The 27,860-nt window shown below is 46.8% G+C and overlaps 1 protein-coding gene across 4 annotated transcripts in view; it reads right to left on the reverse strand.

Annotated features, from left to right (window-relative positions):
• The window catches only part of PLXNA4 (plexin A4), a 527,428-nt gene that overhangs the window by 248,017 nt on the left and 251,551 nt on the right, over positions 1-27,860 (reverse strand). The window contains exon 4 of one of the 4 annotated variants that reach the window (XM_032761771.2): positions 11,890-13,912. The exons of the other annotated variants lie outside the window; for them this stretch is intronic. Coding sequence (XP_032617662.1) covers positions 13,805-13,912 — 108 coding nt within the window. The 3' untranslated portion in view covers positions 11,890-13,804. Of the gene's footprint in view, positions 1-11,889; positions 13,913-27,860 lie in introns of those variants that run through there. 4 annotated transcript variants of the gene reach the window in all.

Genomic DNA, 27,860 nt, shown 5'->3' on the forward strand with positions numbered 1-27,860 from the left:
TCTAAGATGGCCCAAGACCCTCAAAGAAAGTGGCCCACCATCTTCAGCTACCTCTTCTCTACCTTTCGGGATCTTACAGCTAGCTATTCCTGTATCTCCCTAATCTCAAATCACTTCTTGTGAGAGTTTCCTGCCAATGATGTCAGTATCTTTTAGATGTAGGAGCGTATTTCTGGACACAGTTCCCTGAATAAAGCCTTGGGATAGAAAAATTAATCCTCCCCCTAGGAGTTCATAAAACTGGGGCACCAAGGGGACTGATGGCTAAAACCAAAGTCGCAGTGAGCCTGGAAGGGAAACAGCCACTCAGGAGGGAGCCTTAAACTCGGGTGGGGATGGAGACAGTGGCCAAAGATGTTCACAGACGTCCTTGAAAGGGATAAATTAAAGAGAAGGCATCAAGGACAGTAACTCCTTTATCAAGGCTCATGGCTGGGCCTCTCTGATCTGCCCCTGCCTCCTGACACACACACACACACACACACACACACACACACACACACACTCAGTCTGGACCACACCCAGCCACTGAAGAGTGCTTTAATCCATGAAAACACACTGAGAAATAACTCTGGGGAAAATTGATTGGAAAGGTAAGCCTGATGTGAAAAACTGCAATCATGCATCCAAAGCCAAAAAGACACGATCTTTTGATTATCTGTGCCACTACTCTGATTAATGATTGTTGGCCATCGCCTCTAGATTGACACCTGCATTATTTTTGTCCCAGCCTGGCTTATCTCCTATCAATCAACGCATCACCCACACTCCCACCAGCTGTACTGAAGGTGGTCAGGCACATGAGAATGCTTTGGGAAAGATTTATATCATGTGACATGTCATGTGGCACTACATTTGGGCTGCAGGACCGGGTATTGAGCAAAGGTATCACTCCTTCTAGCAATGAGCTTCAATTTTCCAATCCAAAAGAAGCAGAAACAAATGGCTAAAACCAAGTCAGAGATGATAACCTTGAGTGGCTCTGCTGTTTTGATGTTTAACTTTTCCCAGAATAAACTGTATAGCATTCAGTATCACCACACGGATCACACATGTGGCGTGGCCTGGGCCCCGTTTCCTCAAGCAGTTTCTTCTTCATTGAAGGAGTCCCTCCTGTTCCCTTAGGACAGTCCTCTGAAGGAGGTCAGGTAGATCCATGCAGATCCTTCCTCCCAGTGGCATCAGCTTAGCTACTGCACCACAGCCTTCAGGCAGGAGTGGAGGCCCCTACACCAAGCAATGTGTCCTCTCTATCTTCATTATCTCCAAGGTCAGATGTTACTCACCCTCTCCCACACCTCACACAGTGGAAACCAGCATGATGCATTAGAGAGATGAAGCCTTTTAGAATCAAACCCACAAAGGTTCAATTCTCCAGCACCTAGTAGTGTCTGACATAAAATAAGTACTGCATAAATATCAATACAAGAAATTCTGGCTCTGTCACTCACCAACAGTATAATTTTGTGCAACATCTGAAAGCCTCAACTTTCTCACCTATAAATAGGGAAAGTTGAGAGGCTTAAAGAAGATAATCTTTGTCTGTGGGTTCAGCAGAGGACCTGGTGTGGACAGCATGGAAGTGCCTCGAAAATTGGCATTTCTCCAGCATTTATTAAGAAAACCATAAAATAATTTAATGCTATGCCAACTATATAATGCCAAACATTTATTACCTACTATGTGTCAGGCACTTTTCTGAGGGCTTATCATCCATTATCCCTTTTAATCTTCAAAATACTATGTCGTTGGTAAATATCATTATTCCCATTTTGCACGGGCACTAATTCCAAGCTTTGAGATGGACAGGGCATGATGTGGTCAGGCAGTAGAAGTAATGATAAAACCAGTAAAGCAGGCAAGACAAGCCCTGGCTGCCCATGAATCTCTAGCTGAACTTCATTGCTAAGTTCACCTTTAGCCCCAGCAACCAGGGACACCAAGTACACCTTTCCCCAGAGGACTCAGTCTTGCAATGTTCTCTCCAAGGTCTGGAGAAGTCAAGAGGAAGGGAAGTAAAGGGAGAGGCTTCCAGGCCTTAGTGCCTCATGCCCTAGGATTCTACAGTTGGTGCCAGACCTCCATAGTTCTGGATGTGCATAGGGTTAGTGAAACCAGCAGAGTGGCAGCTGGAAAGGTTAGATTTTGTGTGTCTGGCCATTAGCTCCTCCTGGACCAAGGGCTATAGACGTACACATTTTTCTGGCTTGTCTTATTTTCTGGAAATCCAGATCCCATCAATGCTCTAAAGCTGGGGAGTCTACTGAAGTCACCATGTTCAAACTTTAAAACAAATACACTCTAAACCCCTGGCCCTTCATTGGGGGGAAATAGCTCTGGGATGGTTTGGTTACTAATTTTTAGCTTTTTAGCAGTGGCTTTAAATAATGAGGTACCCATGGAAATGCAAGGGTGGAGGAGGAGCAATACAGTGACAAAAAAAGAGAGGAATCTGAGAAAATAGGAAACTTTCATGGGAGATAAGAAACCTTACCACCCTTATTAGGTTTTCTGTTCTATCAGGGAGGTCTCCTGGCTTTAATAAAATCTCATTTTCCCTTTAAACTCTCCCATGTGGTAGGGCCTTGTATTTAATAGGGATATAAGAGAGGATTCCAACCTGAGGCTCAGGTGGCCAGGGGCTCCCCACCCTCCAGTCCAGCAGCTGGGATTGATTGCAGAGCTGCCAGTCCAGCAACACATAAGTTGCTGCACATCAGAGAGAAATCATGAGCCATTTGATGCTGACCTGGGCCAAGTGAAGATGGCAGCTTGGCTCCCGTTCATTCCTGTTTGGACAGAGAAGCTCATCCTGGTCTTTATTAAAAGTGGACCAAAGGAGTAAGTGATGAGTCACAATATGTGATTGATTAGGGGCATCTGCATTTGAAAGCCTCCGTGGCCTTCATCCATGCCTAACTCCTTAAGGTTCCCATTAGCACCGGGAGATTGTGTTCATTAGGAGCCACTGATGTTGATAAATTCATCTCTCCTGTCACATGCAATTCTATCCAGGGTCTGGCTCTCAGTTCTGAGGGGCTGATGCACCTTGCCTTAATACCACACGACAGGCTCCTTCACAAAACAAGCAGGGTGTCAAAGGCTAGCTGCTGGGAGATGCCAGGCCTACACCAGCAAAGGCTGGAGGGAAGGTAAGGGTGAGCAGCTGGTAATTAGAAGCTACTGGTGGGTATCAGAATGCATCCACCAGATGTCTGCAGAGAGGAACACACCCAGAGTATCTGTGGGTCCCAGGAGCTGGTGTAGATTCTGGGCTATTCTTTCACAATTGCCAAAGAGTCATCACTTGTTGAACCCTCGAATCCTAACAACAGTTTCTAGCTCTACCAAACTCCTGTTTTGCCAGCTTTGCCCTCAAAACAAACAGAAAAGTCATGACTAGCAAAATGAATCAGTGTGAGGCACTTGCACTAACAGAGAGCATATAATTTTTATCTAGCAATTTCACTATCAACTCCAACAAACTCACTCTTAAAGCCAGAAAAGCATTCCAGATTTCTGCAGGGAAAATGTATGTGAGGGGTAAGCCACCCAGAGTCAGTTACAACTACCCTGTCTGCTGTGGGAAAAGCTCTCTGTGTGTTCTTTTCAAGGTGTCAGAGAGAGGTCTGATGGACAACGTGCACAAGTCTGTGTGTGAGAAGACCAAGAAAGGCGAGGCTGTCCCCACCCTCCACATTCTCATCCTGGATACCCCAAGCTCATGTTAGTAAGGCCTCTGAAGCTGATGTCCGCATTTCATCTACGTGCCTTTTTCCAAGACAGACACTTTAGCTGGGATTTTGAGTCCTACTAGTAGAGGCTTGGGCAGGGCCAGAGTAGGAAAGAAACCTGGTGGGGCAGATGCTGGTCGGGCTTTCCAGGCCCACATGGCCAGTGCTTACACATCTTCTATGTCATCTTGGTCCTTCCCCTTAACTCCACGCCACCCAGCCCTCAAAAGGATTTGGGACAATATCATTCAATTCACACAGACATCTTCCTTAGGATCCAGAAACCCGGTTGTCCCCCAAGAGGTAGAAAAGGCTCAAGAATAATGCCACATGGACTGGGCTCCCCAGCCCCAGTTCCACTCATCAAAAGCAAATAACATGTGCATGTTCTGTGTGTGGCACTGAAGACCCAAAGACAAACTGTTGATGTTCCTGCCCTAAAGGGTCTCATGCAGAACTCAGTAAGAAAGACAGGCAGTTGATTAAATAACCACAGCACAGTGTGATCCATGCCAACATGGACATGCTAGAGGACCCAGTAGCAGTCCAGGAAAGGGAGTGATTCTGTCTACTTGGGGAAGAGGAGGACAGGAAGGACAGATCAAAAAAGGCTTACTGGAACAGGTGACATGTGATCTGAGAAAGAGCTCCTAGAGCAGTCAGAACGGTGGGGAAGACACTGTAGGCAGAGCAACATGTGTTCAGTCAGCAGGGTGGGAAACAGCATGGCATGTGGGGGAACAAAGCACAAGTGGGGACTGCCAGCATGAAGAACTAAGTGAGGGAGAGCTTATGTGGAATTTAGAAAGGAAAAAGGCAAATAGGAGCCAAGGAGAGCAAGGAGCAATATTTCCTTCCACTCCAGCCAGTCCCTTATGTGAACAGAAAAGAGCAGACAGTAGAGTTTGAGTTCCAATGCCACTGGCATGACCTTAGACCAATGCCTTCACCTCAGGGGTCTCAGCTTCCCCATCTGCAAATTTGGAACAGCCCCACCTGTAGCATCTGCCCCATAGTGTTGTTGTGAGAATCAAATTTTGATAAGGTTCTTGAAGTATTGCTACTCTGAAGACTGTGGAGAGCTTTAGCGATGTGAAAAGTTCTCATCAATCATCACCAGGGATCCCAGCATTGGCCCAGGGACTGTACCAACTTTGCCGAAAGTCCTTGGAGTTCACATGCTAACAGGAAAGCCTCTATTGCTCCACAAGGCAAAGGACCCCCAGCCGAGGATACAGGGAAGGGAGGAAGAAATCCGTGTCTCTGCCGCTGCTCCATGGAGGAGCAAGATGCTGGGGTCCCTGTGCCCACTGCATCCCAATTAAGTATCCGTTTCTCCTCATTTACACTTGGCTCAGCTCTCCAAATACCTTCCTTTAAAGGATTTTTTTTTAAAGGCTCTTCAAACTCAGCAACTATAAACAGTGATGTTAGGCAAGGCACTTTCAGCAAGAAGCAACCATAAGGAAATAAAATTGCTGCTGTTAAATCTCCACTCCCAGGAAGCGATTTGCTCAGCAATAACCATTTCTCAGGAGCCCTGATCAATCACTGTTTGGGCAGGAGAGAAGGCCTCCCCAGGCCTCCTGATTTCTCCGCCCTGCGGTGGAGGCAGCGCCCACCACCTTTAATTTCATCCAGCAGGCCCTGATGGTGGCTTTGGCTTGGATTTGGAACCAGAAGAAATTGTCCCTGTGACTGTCCTAGAAAGGACACGAGGCGGTCATTACTCCTGCCTGGCCCCACCTGTACCCAGTCCTCCTTGATCCTCTCTGTCTTCCCAGGTCAACCTTTGGTGCCAGGCAGGGTTAATCCTCTCTCTGCTTTTAGCAGGAGGAGCCAAATCCCACCTATGGCAATGTTTGCTTATAGAGAAACTTATCTTCCTGCATTGCTCTCTCTTCATCAAACATGAACGCCAGCAAAAACTCCTTTCCCAGGCTCATGAAATGTGTAAAAACAAAGTACAGAAAAAGAAATCCTACACTAGATTCCCCAGATGTTTTCTATGAGGCAATTGGATCTCTCTTTCTCTCTGCTAGAAAAGGCTATTTAGGAAAAGCCAGAGAATATGAGATGCTTATGTTATGAAATATCAGCCCAGCAGCCTTGTTTACTGGGACCCAGTTGGAAAAAACCCAGATTCCCAAATAAATAAGTTCTCTCCTTTTCCTAGAAAAAATTGCTTTAAATGATTTCAATCCTAAAGATCATTTTTCCAAGCCAAATGACCTTTGCCTCCTTTTTATAGCCTCCCCTAGAATGGCCTGTACAGAATGTGTTTCCCTGATAAGCCCAGAGCTTTTCCAGACACGGTCTTCTACAAACTCAAAAGGAAAAGAAAACAAAAAAGAAAACAAAAGAGAGAGAGCTGGAAGGATCAACTCCCCTGTTCCCCTGTGCAGGTAGGAAAACTGAGGTGCAAGATGTGACATCGTCTCCCATCTCTGTGGTACCCACACAACTGATTGGGCAGCACAGAAGATGGGGTACCACAGCCTCCCCTTCTATGACATCCCTCATGGGTCCACAGGAGCCCCCTCCCCCCCTTGCTGCTTGGAGAGACCATTTGATTTCCTTGTGGCCTCAGTGGCCACCAGCACCAACTCAGTAGATAGGTTCTGCTGCCTACTTGCAAATCACTTTGCTCTCCAGAAGGTATCTGTGAGCAGGAAGGTATGGCCGGGGGTAACGACTGAAATGCAGAGACCTGGGGCTGAGGAGATAAAAGAGCCAGGATGGATGGCAGGGGAGAGTGCTGTTTCTCACAGCACAGCCTGGCACAAGAGAAAAGAATGGAAACACACACCCACGTTCTACTGGAGGCCACGAGCTGAAACTGTGGTATGGGAGAGGCAATGGATGGAGCTTTCAGGAGCAATCCTCCAACTTCTGCTGACATAGCACTGTTCCCCCAAATATTGGGAGTGAGGGTAGGAAGAGTGCCCTAGAGGTTCCATCACCCACCCCACCCGACCATCACACGCTCCTGGTGAAACATCTATGCTATTCCCCAATTATCTTGTTTCTGTGAGAAACACATGTTATTCTCAAGAGTCATGACGGTACCTGGAAGGGAGCACTAGCTGTGGCAGCTTGGTGTTTCATGGTGCAGAGGTGATTGTTGCTCTGTGGGCCAGAGGTCTAGTGTTCTCAAGTCATGGAAATAGTGATTCCTCCCATTGAAAACTTAAGACGTGCTTTAGAGAAAAGAGAAGGAATATTTAACTCAGAGCTCCAGCTTCTCACCACCCCTGGCACATGGCTGGCACATGGTATGTCCTGGGTGATTATTTCTTGAGTCATTGTTTGATGCCAAAGTTCTCTACTAGGCAACAATCCCTAGAGATTAGAAATGCCTAAAGCAGGCTGTGTCCTGGGTTGTCCCCTCTCCCCTAGCATGTCATAGTTCTGAGGACTGTGCCCACCCCTGAGGTGTTCTTATGAGATCCTTATTCCATAAAAACTACCAGACATTCCAAGCAGTTTCATGGATAGCAGCCATGGCAGATGATTAACTTCCTCCTGTCACTTCACCTGGGTCTGCGATCTCTCCTGTGCAAAATGAGGTTCAAAGAAAGAGAATGAGAATGATAATGATTATTGAAAAGTCCCTCCCACCTCTGATATTCTTTGAGCTGCTAAGATTTGAAATTTCACTCAATGGTATCAGGAGGTTCTGCTAGTTGAGATTTAGTCTACTTTAAACCAGTGACAGCCAAGACAATTCTGAAATGGGCATTAGATCTTTTTTTTTTTTTAAATGGAGTCTCACTCTTTGTTGCCCAGGCTGGAATGCAATGGCACAATCTTGGCTCACTACAACCTCCGCCTCCCGGGCTCAAGCATTCTCCTGCCTCAGCCTCCTGAGTAGCTGGGATTATAGGTGCACACCACCACACCCAGCTAATTTTTGTATTTTTTGTGGAGACGGGGTTTCACCATGTTGGCCAGGCTGGTCTCGAACTCCTGACTTCAGGTGATCTGCCCACCTCAGCCTCCCAAAGTGCTGGGATTACAGGCATGGGCAACCACACTTGGCCAGATCTTATATTTATAACAGATGCCATAACATTGGGTACAAAATTCCCCATGATCGGAGATATTCAAGTGGAGGCAGGACAAGTGGCTGGGTTGTTGTGTGTGGGCAAGGGTGGGTGTATACTATGAGAGTGGGTACATTAGCATCCAAAGGGTGATTACACCAGGCAGTGTCTCATGTCCCTCCTCATGTGGGAGCCTACCATGCAAGGGAGAACCAGGACTAGGTTGATATGACCTGGCTTTTACAAAACCCCTGGAGGAGGGAAAGAAATGGAGGCAGTATGTCAAAGCCTTGTCTGAGAAGCATTTCTTTCTCCAAAGCATCTGAGGCTCTGCCTTACAGATCCCCATGGACCTTGCATACCTCCATGGAAGCCTTTGCTCTCTGTATTGTGATCTATTTACAAATACCTCCCTCCTCAGACTGTGGGCTACTTAAGAACAGGGCTGTGCTTCTACTCTTTGATATATAATGTACTCTGAGCAACCAGCATAGTGGCAAGAGCATCATCAACATCAGTCAAATGTTGAAGGAAAAAGTAAAAGAATGAATGAAGAAATAATCTCGTTCAAGGTTGCAAACCACCAGGGAAGAGCCAATCTTAAAACCCAGGATTCCAGAATTTCACACTATAGCTCTTCATACTCACTCTGCAAATTTCAAAAACAATGAAAGATAACATCCAAACTATTACCCTTTTTGGTGTACACACTGTCTCTAGATTTCAAGGTTTTTGCAGTAGGGACCAGTTATTTAATTCGTGTCTGGCCTTTACTAGTCAAAGGTATGTTCTTGGGCTTCATATGTTCTTGGACTTGCCACCACCGTCACCCCTCACCGCCCCTGTACCTCATAATATAACAGTGGCTTAATATAACAGAGGCAGGGCTCACCACATTTTATAACGGTGTTGGCTTATTTATGGCTTGAGAATTGCTCGAGATACTGAAACTGGCCCCATATGGGATTCCAGGAGTAGAAGCAGCCCCTCGCCTTGGGGCTTCCGGGAACTACAGATAACTTTTTTAATGAATCAAAATACCAAAGAACTAACCCTCCCAACAGTTGTTATTCATTGCTCAAATCCCCGTAGAGAGCAGCCTGTGGAATTTGCAGCATTGTGATCGTGTGCAAAGGGCAGCGCCAGGCCCTGGTGGTGATAACAAGGAGGCATATTTATGCAACACTTCTCCCCCAGGGAGACTGTTTTTCCTCCACTGCAATACTGTGGCCCTCTTGGCTCACCCTGCCTGGTCCCTGACATGGCTGTGGAAACAGATGGGTGGAATCAGAGAACCTGCCCGGACAGAAGGACCAAGGCACCGAGGGAGAAGATAATATAATGTAGCCCTTTATCTCCTAGTGTGTTCCTAAAGTATGGATGATTGCCATTCTCAAAGAATTTCATAATCCTGATTTAAAGAAACTTGCCAACATTCCAGGAACCCAGAAAACAGACAGCAGTCCTCCACGGAGAGGCAGAAAAAGAGACAGGACAGATTTAAAGTATCAGGAGCAGGGCCTCACGGGACTGAGTTCAGATTGTGCTTGGCAAAGTCAAAACAGATGATGCTTTAGAGCAGTAGTTTCCAAACCCTATCACCCAAAGAACTTGCTAAAGCACCGATTGCTGATCCCCAACTCAGAGCACCTGCCTCAGTAACTCTGGGTCTATGTCTATCAAATTCTCAGGTGATACTGGTCCAAGAGCCATGCCTTAGGGGGAAACAGCATTAATGCCAACTCCAGTAAATTAGGCAAGATACCAGGAAGAACTTCCCACTGCCAAGGTTAAACATGAGAATAAGATCAGGTTACTAAGGACAGTTGTGGAAATCTCCTGAGATAGAGACTCACGTTTCTGAAACGGATCTGAATCTGTTCTGCTTAGCTACAAGGTAACTTTATCTACCATGGACTATAATCAGTTTAAATACAAGATTATGGGGCATCTCCAAGATTCTAAGCACTCTGCTGGGCACTGTTACTGGCAATAGGTAGCACTCGCAAATTGAGGACTGGTTGGTTTGGTTGTATCCTTGTTATAGATGGGGAAACTGAGGCTCAGAGATTCCTGCAAGGTCTCACAGCTGGCATGAGGCAGAGACAGGACCCAAACTCACATCTCCAGTCTGATCTTGTCCCTTCTAGATATGAGGTAGGGAGCAGAGTTGCATAGAACAATATTTTCCTAAATTGTACACTTGAGATAGTGTCCTACAAGATATAAGATAAAAAAGAAGTGATTCAAAATGTCAAATGGCCAAATAAGTTTGAAGAAAACAAATGCAACTGAAGAATCTACTGGACTTCTCAGGTATTTTAATAAACTTAAGTGTGTAGTGAATCTCCAAGAGGAGGCTATGTAGTATTTCTCAAATTTGACCAGATAATCTTTTATTTAAAAACATCTATTTAAATTTCAAGCGACATTCCAGTTGCAAGGAACACGGTCTGGAAACATCTGGCATGGATATTAATAAGGCAAAGAATTTACACCCCTAGCCCGTGTTCTACTTCACATACACTCACACATTTGGGATGAATGCGGAGCGGATATCTGGTGTGATTCAAATTAGATTGGAACAGAGGACTTTCCAAGATACTGCACCATTTGCCCAGGGCTGAGGCTTTAATGAGAGCACCAGGAGCCCTGAGCAGGGTCCAGACACAGCCAGGTGCCACAGGGCCTGGTGGGCATCCCCTGCAGCCCACAATCCCTCTAGGGCAGGAGCCAGAGGCGTCTGGTCGTCATCTGTGCACCCCCGCAGGCTTCCTGACGTGAGAGACGATTCCCACCAGAACTGTTAGTCATTCCAGTTTCTCTCAATCAATTATTCACACTCCTGTTTGCTTGCTTTGAGAGAGAGGAGGAGGGAAAAAAACACAGAAGAAGCCACAGGGCATGATAAAATACAAGGGAGAGGGGAGAAAAGAAAGCTGGGAGACTTTTCTGGGCTGGGTATAGGGTAGACCACCAGATGTGCTTTCTAATAGGTCACCTGCATTTGTCCTCTTGGACAAAGCACACAGGCTGAGGAGGTCTCCTTCTTTCTCTGAAGCCCAGAGAAGAGGAAGCGGGAAGAGGGTTAAGAGCACAGCCAATTGCAGGAGTCAGAAAGACGGATTCCAGGCTCCAGCATGAGCCCTTCATGGTTGTTTGCCTTGCCTGCTTGGATAATATTTGACCAGCTGAGGGGTGCAGTGTAGACACAAGAATCACAGCCCCTGCTGCTGCTGGCTTCAGGCTCTCATGCAGCCTACTTGAGTCTCAATTTCTTCCTTGGTAAAATGAGGATGGCTGTTCAAGCTCACTGGGAGGGATTCAAGTGAAAACCAAATATGAGGTCCCTGTGGCAGGGACCTCAAACCTCCACCAGTCTTTCACCCTAAGCATGCACAGTCAATTTTAGTGAAAAGATCAAGATTTTTACATTGTCATGTGTGGCATTTTGCAAATGGAGATCGCTACATCATCAGCTCATTAATAACAGAGAGTATTGGCACTGGCATGGTCTGCAATAATTGTTACCACTATCAAAATGATCAGCAATGATATGCTGTCCTTTGTATTCAAAGACAATGCTACTAACACAGTATAACAAGTGCTTATTTTGCATTGCACAATTATATATTGTCTGAGCTACCAATATATTTGAGAGAGTATTTGCAGTATGTATATGTGAGTGCATATATATGTGTGGGTGTGCATGTGTATATTTATGTATACATATATAAACACACACAAGTATATGCATACACAAATATAGTTATATATTATGTTCATGAACTTTTTTGCGTGTCTACGTCTTAGTATCGTATCCTTAAATAGGAATACAAGTTCTTATGGGCAACAATTTTCCTTTGTACTTCTTCTGTATCATCTTTAGTTCAAAGCAGGGTGCATCCTTTGTAAGAAACCCTTAATACATTCCTGTTGGTAGTCAGGTTTATCCCAGCAGTGGGGAAAGGCCCGTATTGATCCCTCCATCCATGCTCCCTCTCTCTGAAGCCCACTCATGGCACGTGTTGCGAGATGGCCAAGCCACCAAGCAAACCATACAACCCACTTGAAAAAAGACCCCCTCACTGCTGAGTTAATTAGCTGGCTGGCGGCACACACCAGGATTGGACACGGATATTTCAAAGCATCTTCACCCTCAGACTTAAATGCTACCTAAAGCATTCCCTGGGATTCCATTTTTTTAATTTATTTTTTCCAACGTAAAAGTAATAAATGCTCATTAAAGAAAATTAAGAAAAAATGTAAATAAATAGAAAACAATAAATAAACCAAACCTCGTCCCATTTTCCAAGCACAACTACTATTAGCATTTTGGTGGTTCTCTTTCCAGTTTTTATTTTATTCATTGTATCATGCTTTCTAATTGTCTCATGCTTTTTCACTGAATGTTATCACACAAGAATCAGTCACAAGATTGGCCTTTATAAACTAAGTTTTCATTGACTACATAAATATACCAAATCTACCTAACCATTCTCCTATAAATGAGTGTATAGATCAATTCCAAATTTTGATAGACTAAATAAATGCTGAAATGTGTATCTTGGTGATTATTACCCTTGGAACAAATTAGAATTGATTCTTTAAAAAATTGTCACTAGTTCAAGGGATTTGACTGTTTTCAAGTTTCTTCCTAAATATTTACACGTTGTTTTGCAGGAGTGTTGGACCAGTTAGAATTCCCAACAGCCATGCTTCAATGCACACAGAGCCAGTTTCACGTGGAACTCCTGGGACTCATTTCTGAACAACTGTTTATAATGCTTTTCGACTCTTTCAGAGTCCCTGCTTTACCCATCCCTATGCAGGTGCACATGGCCTGTTACAAATCTCTGCCTCCAGAATATGGACAGTGAGACAGAGAGGGGATGCCTGCTCTCACTAAATCTCCAGCTTTGGGACTCACTTCCAGAGCAAGCACACAGATGAAGGTTCTCAAGACCCCTCCTGATTCATTCCCTCCCACAGGCCAGGAACCTGTGGCACACCCTAAAGAGAATTACACTGTTGTGCATCCTCCAGGAACTACACGAGGTTTAGTGTGGTGGTTCTTAGCAATAGAACAAATCTACAGCACTTTCATTTGTTTTCAAGTAACCAGATTAGCACCAGTCTCTAATTTTACATCTTGCCTTCATACACTCTTGACTACACTTTATTTCCCAGTAAGCTAGTAGAAATGATGGGAGCACGTGACACCAACTGTTCCCACTTCCTTCGCCACTCACCTCCTCCTCCCCACCAGCTTTATGGGGGGAATTATGGAATTCTGCTGGATAGTGGCCATGCAGGAGACACTGCTCATGCTTGGCTATAACCATAGTCTTAAGGAAAGGAGACTGGACAACACCAATTAACTTTTTTTGGGTGCTCTCCTGAACCAGATGACAGCAGAGCTTTTGCACATATAATCAGCTCAGCAGGCACTGCTGGCTTCCTTTTCTCTTTCCCGCAGAGGCTGGGATGGTTCTGAGCACTGAGTTAATTACATGATGCTGCAGTAAGGTGGGCTCCATCCTCTCTGCCCTGTGTATGCACACACACCTTTAAACACAGATGAGCATACACACACACACACACACACACACACACACACACACACACTGGCCAGGTGACTTGGCTGCAGAAGTGGACAGATGAGTATGAGGTTATCCTATCATATATCACATCTGAGAGATAACTATATTCCGATGGGAGAATCAGTTAGTTTCACTGACATTTACAAGTGATAACACCGCAACAGTCAAACATGCCTACACTCCATTGTTCAAAAGTACCCATGGGATGCTTGGGGCAGAGAAAATAGACCAACTACCTAGCCAAGCTAAGCAGAGACACATTCTCCAAAGTCTTTTTTACCTAAGGACTTGGGGTGGCAGGACGTGAGCTATGATGTATGGCTGGGGTCACAGGGAGGTAGATGTGTCTCATCTGTTTCCATTTTCCAGTATACAAGGCCGACAACACACTAAATAAGCCTACACAGCTCTGAAGTTTTTCTCAGTTTGATGAACAGCTGGAGAACAGGAGTTCCAGAGTCACTGTTGCTCTGTGGGATCGGGGTCCCATCTGTAGCTCAAGGGTAGGGCAGAGGCTGGTACCAGGCATCTGGACAAGATGAAACCTTAGCAGACTTGGACCATGGTGCACAAGATGTGCCCATAAGCCTCATTATTCTCCTTCTCCTTTCTGTTTGCAGTAAATATGTATTACAGTTCTGTAATACAGTAAATATATACTGAAATACAGTAAATATGTATTACAAAATGTATTAAGAGCCTCAATGTCTATGGAGCAGAACTAATGAGGCCACAGTTAGAGTCCAAATCCTGGGTCAACCAAACAACTTTACTTTTGTTCCTTGGCCATGGATGCTACACCCCGCCTCAGGCACCTGACTCAGCAAGCTGAATGGTGGCACGTGTCTTAGACAGCAAGAGAATGATCAGGACAGGATGCCTCGCCTATATCCCTGAAAGAACAACCTCAAAGCCCCACTTTACCAAGTATCACTTTTTATCCAAAGGTGAGCATGCACGCGCGTGCACACACACACATGTGCACGCACACACGCATGCACACACACACACACACATTCTCAGTGACAAGTCCTCCTGTGGCCAACCTTGCCCCTCACTAATAATTTGCACAAATTAAAAGATAAAGCAGCTTAGGGTCATTCAATAAATCATAAGCACAAATTAAAATCTATCCACTCAATTAAATCTGAACTTAGCTGGAATCATATCATTTTTGAACACTGAAGTGGCTAATTTCCAAAGGATGTAAGAAGATTATTCAACACATGGTTATTCAATATCAGCCCCTTTTCTCTGTGATTTTTAAACTTAATTAGCATTTAGTAAAGATGGCATGATGTTCCATAGAGCAGCGATCTTTGAGGGATTACCTCCAGCTCAAAAGGGGGGAATATAAAACCAATCAGTCCATTGATAGAGGGGCCCCGTGAGCTGCCCAGCATTGAAACAAGCATCAGAGGTGGGAAATGGAAGAAAAAGAGTGAGTTTGAAAGGAATTCTGCCAGCCCTGCGTCCCCAGGGTCATCCCCACCAGTCCTGGCCCACAGTGGTCCAAGAACAACAAAGACAGCCTCTGCAGGGAGAACACCGGGCTATGTTTGCGTCTCTGATCACTCCCCCAGCAGTCTGGATCCTGCCAAATGACCGCTGGTCAAACACGGGCGGGCTCCAGCTGGTCTCATTCCTGTTATGACTGCACTTGGGTTCATTAACACCCAGCCCTCCCCTGTGGGCACGCAAGGCAGGAAGCCTTCTCACTGGCTTGTTTTGCAGCACGACTTTTTCTTTCTCAGAAGTGGGGCAGGTGGTACTACATTCGAGTAAAATCCTGCTTAGGGGGGAAGGGAGCAGGTTGCCCAGGCGTGGGGTGGACACCTCTGGGGCCGCATGCTCAGAGGCTCTCTGGCTGCCTCTCTCGTTAGTCGGCCTTTCCTGGCATATCCCCCGGTACGTTAAACCCTCGTCTGAAATACCCAGCATTCTGCCGTGAAAAGAAAACATTGAGCTTGGAAAACAGGTGGGATGAAGATATTCCAGGGACCCAGCTCGAGAGCCTCAGCAGGGATCATGTTCCCCAGGGTTGCCCCCAAAGACAGGACACTTTTGTGCACAAGCTGCAGAGCATCAGAGAATCTCGGGGACTGCAAAGCACATCACATGTCATATAGGCCAGGGCTTCTCAAACTGTTTTGAAGGGCCATTCTGTAAAATTTCCCATCTACTTTAGATGGAAACTTTTGTCAAATACTAGAAGAACAAATTACTAGAAGAGTGAAACTTAAAGCTGCAAAATACAAATGCATTGACTATGCGCTGGGATGTTGCATCAATATCAAGTTGCTGTATAAATTTCTAAATACTCACTCTCACTGTCTGTACCTATCTCAGCATAGACCACTAACAACTTGTTCACAGAGTATATTCTGAATTGCACTGATCTAGATCCTTGCCACTCAGTGTGTGGTTCAAGGACCAAGATCATCGTCATTAGCTGTGAACTTGCAAGAAATGCAGAATCTCAGGCTCCACCTCAAACCTATTGAATAAGAATCTGCCTTTGCATAAAATTCCCAGGCAATTTGTGTACATGTGAAAGTTTGAGATGTGCTAGAATAGACCAAGCTTCTGAGCTAATAGATTATAAATGTTTTCTTTCCATCCAACCTTCACAATGTCTTTGAGTAAAGGAGATACTCAACACTGAAGTGCCTTAACTAAGTTGGAGAGCAGAGGAGGGTGTAAAAATTGGCGGGGTCTGCAGGCTGAAATGTTTTATGGGAGTTGAGTAACTGGCAAGAATGAAGAAGAAAAGCTGAGAAAACGGAATAGCCCATCTGTCGCCAGGTAACTCTATGGTTCAGAAGCCACCAGAGAATGACGGCACTCACTTGCCAGATCCAAAGGGAGCCCAGGAGAGTGAGCACAAAGGGTGACAGACATTTATTAATCCAATATTGGGAAATGGGCATTGCACCAGGATGAAGCAGAGAGCCCAAGGTCAGGGTGCTGGAGGAGACAACTTGATTCTGTAATGGAGATCATGGCCGGCCCACGCAGAGACAGCAGGATGTTTATTTAGATCTTGTCTGCTTAGCTGGTTGACTGGCTGCAAGTTTGATTATTATTCACCAGGGCTCTATGCCCTCAGCCGGAACCATGTTCCTAATCTGCTTGGCCATTAAGGGCTCTCTGAACCCTGCTCTGTCTCCAGCATAGAGCCAGAGAGGCTGGAAGCTCCCCGGGGTCTCTTTCTGCACCTCCCTCCTGCGGCGTTTCTCTGCTTCTGTCTGGGACTGCAGACCTGCTTCAATCAATTCCCACCGACCAGCAGCCCAGATCTTAATTAAAACATTCAACCTGCACACAAGTGAGGAGAGAAGTCACAGCCCCCTCAGTCCAGCTGAAAGGAAATCACAAGGAATATGTACAGATTCATAAGCGACTTCTATCTCAGGGTGCAGGTGGGGTACAGCCATTCCCTGGTTCCCTTTTCAGAGCACTCCCCTACACCTGTCTTCCCTATTCCTGTCTCACCTGCACTGTGACCGTCACTTCAATCTGAGTTCCATAGGAGTTCTCTCCCCTTGTGCCCAAAATCACCAACACACAGAGCTGAGGAGACCCTGGAAACTGAGGACACCCATTGTTAAGTGTCTCGCCCAAAGTCACCCAGCCAGATTGTGTCCCTGCCGGAGATTAACACAATAAAATGTATGATTCATAAGTCAATCATTCATATTAGTCCCAGTTACCAGATATTCCACCACAGTGATAATTTTGTACTCATTATTGTATCGTAATAGTCTACCCTAACAATTTTGGCTCAGAAAAAAAGGTCTCTTTATTAATGTCTTTTCTGTGTCCTGACCATGTATTTTTACCAATCCAACTAAGGGGTTCCAGCTGTTCAACTCTTTGAAGAAAAAGTACGTATGAAGAGTTTCACCTAATTACTTCTCCCAGGGGTCCTAAGAGGCTTTGGGGCCTCAAGTTGGGACTACATTGGCTTCAAGGGTAGATAAGACAGAAACTGTCTCAACCTTTGGGTTGTAGAATTCAGGGTGGGATCAGCTCAAGCCTGGGGCTCATGCCAGCCCTCCCTTCCAATTCTGCAAGATTCTAGGAAGCATTAGGCTTCATTATTCTATTCCTCAAAGCAGGGCTTCTTTCTGTCAAGTCCCATAACACATGAGATGAACCTGAATCCCACAAGCCATGACTGGCAGCTCAGAGCAGAGGCGTGTCCTTCACAGAACTCTGGCTGGAAGAGAAAACATTCTCAAAAGAAAAGGGCCCCACTGATGACCAGTGATGATGAGCTTTTTTTCATGTTTGTTGGTTGCATAAACGTCTTCTTTTGAGAAGTATCTGTTCATATCCTTTGCCCACTTTTTGATTGGGTTGTTTTTTTTTTCTTGTAAATCTGTATAAGTTCTTTGTAGATTCTGGATATTAGCCCTTTGTCAGATGGATAGATTGCAAATATTTTCTCCCATTCTGTATGTTCCTGTTCACTCTGATGATAGTTTCTTTTGCTGTGCAGAAGCTCTTTAGTTTAATCAGATCCTATTTGTCTATTTTGGCATTTATTGCCATTGCTTTTGGTGTTTTAGTCATGAAGTCTTTGCCCGTGCCAACGTCCTGACAATATATACCCCAGAACTTAGAGTATAATAAATAAAAAATAACAATGAAAAAGAAAAGACTCCCACTGAAAACACAGCGATCATTAACTTCTCTCTCTGGCAAAGCAAGCCCCAGGGTGTGCCACATCATGGCCCCCGCTTCTCTGCCCCATGAGTCCCAGCCCCCTTCTGCCCACCAACCACCCTCCTTCTTGTTTCCTGAGACACACCCAGCCACACCCTGCCTTTCAGCAGGCACTCGCACTCCTTGAAAGTCCCAAGAAGCTTGTACTTCCTCACACTGGTTGGGCACGAGCTGGGCTAAGGCTTTTCCCTTCTCCTTTTGTGCTTTTAATGTTGAAAAATGATGTCTGTAACAAGACAGGAAATTCTTTGCTGGTGACTTAAAAGCTGGTAAGCAGAGAAGGCAGTGGACGGGAAGGAACGCAGAGGGCAAACTCTAGTTATTTCTCCCTGTACCACACCATCACAGTCTTAGGGAGTTTCCATTTTACCCCATCCTTTTCCTTTTGAGTAAAGCAAAGGGATGATGGAATCTAGTTTCTGCTTCCCCTCAATGCCAGTTAGCATTAGTAGAAAGGAGATTCTGTGCCCAGCCAGGAAGATGGAAGAGTACCAGCAGCTGGCAGGAGCAGGCATGTGCACGTGTGTGCATGTGTGTGTGTGTGGCCACGCTGCAAGGTGGCATCAAGTAGGTGACATGGGAAATGCAATGCCCAGCATCAGGCTCAGGGCAGGAGAATTGGGGCTAGGGAATCCACTTCCCTTCCGTTACTTGATCTCCCCCATAGTGACTGGCAAAGCATGTTGAAGAAGTAGAACCTCCCTGCATTTGTCTTCTGTTACTGGGACAGCTTGTGCTGATATGTTCTAATTACTTCTCTGGTTCACCCATGTGAACTAATGGGCAACCTCAAGGGATAGTGCAGGATCCTGGGGTTAGCAAAAGTAAAGCACCCTTACAACCCTTTAGCCTGAGGGAGCAAGGAATGGGGATGGTTATTGGAAGCTGAAAGGAGAATCACGTAGGGCAGATCACTTTGAGAAGCGATCTTAGGTAAAGGATGCAGCCAACCCCAGGCTACCCAGCAGGGGTGGACAGTGGGGTGGGGGGGGGGCAGTGCTAAAGATGGGGAACTAGTGTGAATTAATCTCCAACCTCTATCCTTTCCACCCCACCAGTCTCCTGCCAGGGTCCTCACTGTCCAGCTCATCCAGTAGTCAGAGGCCAGGGAGGCCACTGAGGCAGACTCCACAGTCTTTGGAGAGCACAAGGCTCTGGAGCATGAATAAAAGATTCCTGGAATGGCTGGGCCCAGTGGCTCACGCTGGTAATCCCAGCACTTTGGGAGGCTGAGGCGGGTGGATCACCTGAAGTCAAGAGTTTAAGACCAGCCTAGCCAGCATGGTGAAACCCCATCTCTACTAAAAATATGAAACATTAGCCAGGCATGGTGGCAGGTGCCTATAATCCAAGCTACTCAGGCGGCTGAGGCAGGAGAATCACTCGACCCCGGGAGGCAGAGGTTGCAGTGAGCTGAGATCACACCATTGCACTCCAGCCTGGGCAACAAGAGTGAAACTTGGTCTCAAAAAAAAAAAAAAAAAAAGATTCCTGGAAGAAGCACACGTTAGTGTGTGTGGGAATTACTCATTGATATTTCTGTCCTCCTAGAACATAAGTTCCTGGAGGGCAGCATCCATGTGCCAAGGGCATGATGGGCCCTTGATAAATATTTATTATATTAACAAGTGTATATATGAAGAAATGGAGGAATGGAAGGGCATCAGGGAGGCAACAAAGCTAACTAGCCTTCATGTGGTCTGTAAATGTGCACCTGCTATCAGGAGGCCCTAGCCTGTCTTTCAGACTCACTCTGAAAAGTGCGGACATTGTTTCTCCCAATCTCTCCTCACAACCTTTCCAGAGCTGCCACTCCCTGAGTTTCCCAGGTCTCCTGGGCTCACAGTCATGATACTTCAAGCTGGCAGGAGGCTCATCCCTGGCAGGTGATGCTCCAGGCAGGTAGCCGGGTGCCCCAGAGGCTCTGGCAGTCGCTGTCTAGCCTCAGTGCTCTTCTGCAGCGAGATGCGTTGCAGAGCTGAGCATCGCGCATTGCCGTGTGCCTCGCTTGACAGTTACTGTGGCAACAGCCAGGCTTCAGCCTCGCCTAGGCTGTCCTGGGGAGGAGGGGCCGCTGCTGGAGGCTACAGCAATCCTGTGAGCCACAGCCATCCTGGTCATTGTGCAGGTCCAGGCATCTCAAACCAAGGAGTGGACACAGACACTGGAGTCCTGCTGAGCCCCAAGCTGGCCAGGAGACAAAACAGGCATGATCATTCATAAAACCCAGCAGAACTAGGAGGTGCCGCCTCCCTGTGTCCATCTGAGCGCCCAGACCCCGCAGCAGAGGATCTCCTCCGGTTGGCATGAAGGCGCTTCACAGCTTCCTCTGCAGCCACGCCCTACCCCATCCCACCCTACCCCATGCCCCAGCCAAATAAAACTATTACAGTTCCCCATACCAGTTGTCAGTTTCCTCCTCGGAATTTTCTCATGCTGTTCCTCATCCTTTTCATTGGAAATGTTCACTTATCCTCCAAGGCCTAGCTCATGCTTACCTTCTCTATCAACAACATTGACCCCCAACACCCCCACCACCACCACTGACCCCAGCCCCACCCACCAAAGAAGATTCTCCCACTCCCCATTCTAGGCTCCTACAGTGGGTGATAAATCCCACTCCCCTGCCAGACTGTGTCTCTCATCTGATTATCAGCCCAACATCTAAGGCAGTGAATGGGTTTTACCCTCAAGAACCCATGATCCAGAGAGGGTGTACTGGCTTTAACCTGGGTGTCAAACTAAGGAGTCAAGAGCAAACAGCCCCACATATGAACCTGGATTTGGGCATGGCTGATTATCATGGGAGCACCCTTCCTCCCAACAAGCTCATCACTCAAGTCCTAATTTTGTTAGCTAAACATTCTCATTCATCTGAGATATATTTAGTAAGCATAACACTACACAACACCGTGCTAAGCACTGAGAATACAGAGTTCAGCAAGACATAGTCCTGGCTCTCTAGAAACTCCTAGGCGAGGAGGAGAGGCAGAAGAGTAAGTAGACATGGCAAGGGAAGTGGAGAGGATGGTGGGAATCCACAGAAGATGCCCCTGACTCCGTGTAAGAGAGAAACTGGACATTTAGAGGCTTGAAGTTCAGCCTGGATGAAACTGGCAGAGTGGGGTGGCACCAGGACACTAAGCCATCTTCAGAGCATGGCAGCAGAGCCCAGGCTTGACTCAGAAGTGGGGCTGTGTAACAATCTAGGCTCTTCTGCCAACTTATGGCAAGACTTATTAGAGATTCCAGGCACAGTGGTGTTGAGATGCAGACCACTAATTTGCACCCCACCCTTTTTTTTTTTTTTTCATGTTAACTGGCATCTCTGCCTGACCTTCCCCAATCCTCTGACAACCTGGGAGTCTGCCTGGCTAGCAGCCATCCAGATTTCTCTTTTTTCTCCAAGCCCTGGCCAAGACCCAGGACACATGGGAGAGGGGGAAGGGAACAGTTTGTGCTCATGCAAAACTTGCTCTTGCATTCAGCCCCTGGGCCAGGATGGGGCCGAGTTTCCTCTGAAGCAGTGCCCAGCCAGTAGGGCTGCCCTATCCTGCCCCCTCGAGACACCCAAGCCGATTTGGTGCAGATGGCACCAGCAGATGCCAGTCCCTAAGAGGGTCCCTCCTCCCTAGCTAATGAGGGGAGCAGGTGAAGGGACCAGAGAATGTGATCAGGAGTGAGAAGTGAAACAAACACTAGATTAAGAGAGTTCTAGTTCCAGCTCTGCCACGAATAGGCTGTATGACTTTGGGCAAGTCACTTCACCTCTCTGACCCTAGGTGTCCCTGTTGTCTGAGTCTGTGATTCTAGCTGTCAGAAGAGCAAATACTGCTTTAAAAGAAAAGAAAACTGGGTTTTCACTTCTGCTCTGCTGTTAACCTACTGTGTGATGTTGGGTAAATTCCTTCACCTCTCTGGGCTAAGATTAGTCATCTTTTAGAAGTCACATTGCACACAACATGAAATTAAAATTGAGTTAATATGAGGCCAGGGCCATGAATGAACCCAGGAAGAAATCATGAGACTCTATGAAGAACTTTTCTCCACTCTTTCCCACTGTCCTTGCCTTGGGAGTCTAGTCATGAGGAAGCTGCTGGTCCACCCATTGTGTGTGCAGTCCTGCTCTGAGCTCCTGCCCTTCCTCCTGCACTAAAAAAATCCCTCTGCTTCGCCAGAATTCTCTGAGGCCATCTGTGGCTCTGATCCACCAGTCAGGTGAGCTGTGGGACCAGCCCTGGGGATTCTCAGCCTTCAGGGATCCTGGGCCTCATCACGTGCAGATGTAGTCCTGCCTTTCCGGGGCAGGTGCAGCTGCACACTCCAGCAAAAGTGAAGCTGCATCTCTCTGCAGCCTTACAGCAAATGGGTAGCTACCACAGCTACTGATAAAGAGCTAGGGGAGCTATTGACCAAATAACCTACTTTTCACTCCTGGAAATAATGGAGGAAACACTCAATTAGGCATTCAGGTGTAGGTCTGGACTGGAGTGGAAGTCACAGCCTGCCCTCCAGGCTCGTAGAAATCACTGGTTTGCGGCTATTGCAGGATGACAGGACCATGGGTTTTATGGGGGCTAGTTGGCATGGCTGAGGACAAGGGGCTGGCTGGTGGCCATTCAGGAAGAAAGGAAGATGAGGAGTGGAGACAAGATGAATAAGCACTTTCTTTAGAGTCTGAGGCCCTGTGAGAGGAAGAAATCAATGGAAACCTTGGGAGGGACCCCAGAGAGAGTCCTGCTGAGAGAGGGTGTCAGCCAGATAAATTTGATGATGCAGCACTGAGTGGGGGCACAACGTCCTATTTGAAGTATTGCAGGCAGGCTGGCACGTGCATCCCACCTGTGCATCTCATGTCTGGCCATGTGGCCCCTGACATGCTGCTGGGCAGAACCAGGGGGAAGCAGCAGCCAGTTAAACCCTGGCACCCATGCAGGCTGCCTCTGATAGGCAGACAGCCTGGAAGCTGGGAGCCTCAATTAGCCTCTTGTAGACAGGGGAGAATATTACTTGACTTTCTTTGCCACCCAGAAAAAGCAAGAAGTCCAGATGCAAGTGCAATCCATAACCACTTGCTCTAGAAGGAATGACCAGGATCCCCATGGCCGGGAAACAAATGATGAAGCCAGTTAGCAGCCTGATTCCAAATTAGTCTTTCTCCCATTATACCTATGCCTGTACACACGTTCAAGACACAGAAAGCTTTCACTGTTTGGGGGTGTTTTGTTTTCTCACAAATTATGGGCAACCGGTATCCCAAGAGCTGCCATAGTTTGGTGAGATATAAATTTCTGATCCTTTAAGCCTCACTGGAGATAGACAGTGATGTTGCCTGGGGACTTCCTGGGACACACAGCTGAACCAAAGTAGGCATAAGGCAAATGCACCCTAGAGATGGGGAGCTGGTGGTCAAAGTGATCACATCAAGAGAAAGCCTTCAGCCAGCCCCCTGGGATATCCCCACCATGGACGGGCAGAAAGGACTCCGGAGACTCAGTCCAGATACTGAAGAGTATGCCATGCTTTGAAAATTGGGGAGTTCATAAAGGGAATGGGGAGACCTGTGGGTTCCCTAGGTATCTATGGAAGTTTCTGAAAGAGACGAAGAATAGCCAACACATATGTAGCACTCATATATATTAACTCTAATTTTCACAACAGCACATTAAGATAAGCACTATTTTTATCCACACTTGATAGATAAGGAAGCTAAGTCACAGAGAGGTTAAGTAGCATGTCCAAGGTCAAACAACTGATTAGTGGCAGGGCCGGACTTGGGTTTTTGGGTTTCTTGTTTCTTTTTTGTTTGTTTGTTTTTGAGACAGAGTCACCCCCTATCACCAAGTATGGAGTGCAGTGGCACAATCTCAGTTTGCTACAACCTCCGCCTCCCAGGCTCAAGCAATTCTCATGCCTCAGCCTCTCGAGTAGCTGGGATTACAGGTGTGTGCAACCATGGCTGACTAATTTTTTGTATTTTTGGTAGAGGACGGGGCTTCACCATGAGATGGGGCTGGTTTCAAACTCCTGGCCTCAAGTGATCCACCCACCTCGGTCTCCCAGTGTGCTGGGATTACAGGTGTGAGCCACCGTGCCTGGCCAGCAGGGCCGGACTTTGAACCTCAGGAGGCTTCTCCCAAAGCCTGTGCACTCTTAACCATGGTGCAGCGCAGCCTCTCCAGAGTGAAGCAGGATGCTCCTTTCTTTAGGGAAAGACCCTGCCTTGGTGTGGGAACTAGAGCCTCCGGGGCGGCCCTATCCCACACCTGCCTGGGGCCTAGGGAAATCCTGCCCCAAGATCCAGACCCAGACACCTGCCACTCTGACAGCTGGCCCAGGGATGGGGGCTGGGGACATCACACCACCCGCATTCTCTGCAGGGATACCCAGCCATCCGTTTTATGCTAAAAGCCTTCTCCACATCTCAGCCTTCCCCAAAATTTTACAAATACTAGAAGATAAAAGCGCAGGAACCGGCATGAATGAAGTTGGTTTTTAAGAGTCAGTGTTTAACATCAAGATCTTTCTGATGTGAGTAATTTGGATTCTGATGCAATTCTGGATTGTTTGTTGAATTATGCATCAGCAGCTTCTGTTGCTGTAAAAAGCGCCACTATCACTCGAGCTAATCTGAAACCTGCAGCAATGAAGACAGTTGGGTTCACAGTTTGGGTACTGAGATGCGTCTTTGATGATAGTGAACCAGCAGAAGGAGAGAAACAGACACGAGGGGAAGTGGAGAGCAGGTAGTAGGAGGAATTGGGGGAATGAGGTAGGATTAGGTGCTTTATTTACCACACACTCATGAGAGCCCCATGCCGGGAGAAAGAAAAGACCCAAAGAGGTGAGCAGACACCAGCTTCCCCCAAATCCAGGAAATTCCATGAGACACAGAAAGACAAGAACACAGAGAACCAGAGATTCATCCTGGCAAAGGATGAAGCAGCTCCTGGACTGACAAATGCTCACTGTCTCTACCACCTGAAATATGATGCTCTCCTTCAAGCTCTTGACCTATGCTGGGGGCCTTCCTACTGGGCCAAGGGCCACCATGGGCATCATTATTAATTATTTTCTCAGTGTTTTAATATGCATTGCAGGTTAATATCCTTATTTAAAAGCAATAGCTAAGGACAGTATGCCTACTTGACGAAGGGCACAGGGGAGAAAGGTGATATATCCAAAGTCACACAGCTGCTTAGCGACAGAAAGGAAATTGGAATTCCAGTCTCCTGACTGCCAGTCACCTTCTCTTTCATCACACCAGGCTTTGCCATCTCACTATGGAGGCTCCCAGGATCTCTGACAACCCATCAGACCCATTGCTTAGGCTGGGAATGCCAAGTCCCATGCCTGGAGCAGTAGAAAGCAAAGGCACCAAAGCCCCAAGCTAAGCCACCTAGTCCAAAGCCACGCTCTGCCTCTAGCACGGTGTGTCCCTGAGCAAGTTATGGAACCCTTGGTGTCTCAGTTTCCTTATCTGCCAAAGAGACCTGATAATAGTTCTTGCTTCATTGAATGAGATGATCCATTTGAAACCTTTGGATCAATGCCAAGCAGATGTTAAACGGACAATAAATATAATCTGCCATTTTCATTATTGATATTCTCCTGTGAAACTGTTGTGACTTCAGAGGACTGATCCCAAAGCCTGCTAGGAAGACCCTGCTGAGTGTCCTGCTCTCCCAAAGAGCCCATGTCCTCACTATCACAGGTTCTACTTGGTGTCCCAGTAAGGAACCACATGTCCAAGGCAGCCAAGCCAGGAGGGCCCTGGGTGTGAGGGAGTCAGCTCTGTGTAGATGCCGTCCACACCGGGTCTGACGGGAACCCCAGCTCTGCGTTTGTCCTTTTCATGAAGTCAATGAGCCAAAACCACCCTCCTGGGCTGGCCCAGTTTAAGAGCCTGGGCTCCGGGGATGTAGGGAGCCCCCTCAGCACAATTATAAATCAATCTAGCAGCTCTCACTGAGGCCATTGCCATAAATGGCTCTAAAAGCTCAGCCTCTTTCAGCCCAATAGGCTCAGGGCTCCAGGATTAATGAGCATCAGCTGCTGGCAGGCTGGTGGGGACAGATGCCGACCTAATGAGCACGGTGGCCCAGCACTTGCCAGCTCGAGGTGGACAGGGCTGATGAGCAGGTGTCATTGTCATGACGCCCCTTTGCCAAGTGTCACTTTGAAAGGCAAGGCTGTTGTCATCAAGTGGCATCTTATTACCCCACCTCAGGATGCCCACAGGAGATTCTAAAGGCTGTCCACAAAGATGGGCTTTGTGGCTGCCACCTCCGCTCCTCAGCTGGCCCTGGCACCAGGTTTTTCTCAAGGCCTCTCAACCACAGGGCTGGATAAAGGTCTTAGATTCCTGGGCATCCCCTCCCATCCCATGCCACCTGATTGGTGCTGCATTTAAGTACAGAGGTCCCTGCTAGAATTTCCTTCAGTCACGTCTCTGTTACACCCACGGGCTTCAAGTTTGCCTGGGGTATTTACACACAGTTCTGCAGATTCCAATGGATTCAAATGGGCGCAAGTGCTCAGCATCACACTGGTCACCAAAGGGACACAACCCAGTCCCCGCAAGACATATCAGCTTGTATGTCAGTCAAAGACACAGGCCTTAGAGGGACTGATCATAAGCATAAAACATAGCAACAACAAAAATAGTCATGATCACTTCTTGAGCATTTATTTTGTGCCAGGCACTGTTCTACGCTCTTTATATGTGCTGGCTTATTTAGTAAATGTGAATGAAAGACTCCAAATAATAAGAGTCACATTATATTAAGGCAGTCAATGCAGGTGAAACAAAAAAAGGAAAGATCACTTTGGATGACTGGAGAGATCAAGAGAGGCTTCATGGGGGAGACAGGACCACACTGGTCCTAGTGGGGTCTGGAAGGAGTGTTCCAGAAGCAAAAGCAGGCACACCCGGGCAGGGCTGCAGTGAGTTTGCTGAATGTCACACATCTGTGCTTTGGAGTGCAGAGCTGCAGGGACACAGGTATATTCAATGTAGTGGGCTCTGGCATCTGAAAATGTTGTTAGAATGAAATTTCAAAATCAGGTTTTATTCCTGATGAAAGTGGACTGCTCTTAACTGGGGCTTCACTGCTTCTTTTCCATTTCTGTTTGGAGTGTAATTTTTTTAAGGTAAAAGTTACACACAGTGAAATGTGCAGATCTTCAGTGCACACTTTGATGAGTTTTTGACAAATGCCTTCACCTGTGTAACTAACAATCCAACTGAGATCTAGATACTTTCGTGGGCAGGAAAGGGGAGGAATGTGACCTTTGTGATCAGATTGTCCCATACCTACATCTTCTGGGCATCCGTAAATTGGAATAAATCAAAATAATCAACTTCCTCCCTTGCCCCACACCAGTCTACCTCCTACCCCAGGAGAAAAAATAAAATAAAATTCGTCCACATCTAAACAAACAAATGCCTAGTCTGTCTTTGTGTTTGTTACCTTCGTGCCCCAGAACCAAGCTTCATACCAGACACAGAGTGAGTGATCCATACGTGTTTCTTAAAAAAAGGAAGGAATTAACATTCTCAGATTAAAGTCTCCCAGGAAATAAAGGACTCTACTTTCTCTAAGTTCCCATGTGACACTGACGATTATGATGTTTTCTTGTCCTCTCTCTTGAGATTAGGAAGGAGTCCCTAGGAGGATGCAGAAGAGTATCCTTCTGTCCTGCCACCCACCTGTCACCCAGACTCTTGTGTTCTATACAGCCAG

The sequence above is a fragment of the Hylobates moloch genome, unplaced genomic scaffold (assembly GCF_009828535.3).
Source record: "Hylobates moloch isolate HMO894 unplaced genomic scaffold, HMol_V3 SCAFFOLD_1, whole genome shotgun sequence".
Lineage (NCBI taxonomy): Eukaryota > Metazoa > Chordata > Mammalia > Primates > Hylobatidae > Hylobates > Hylobates moloch.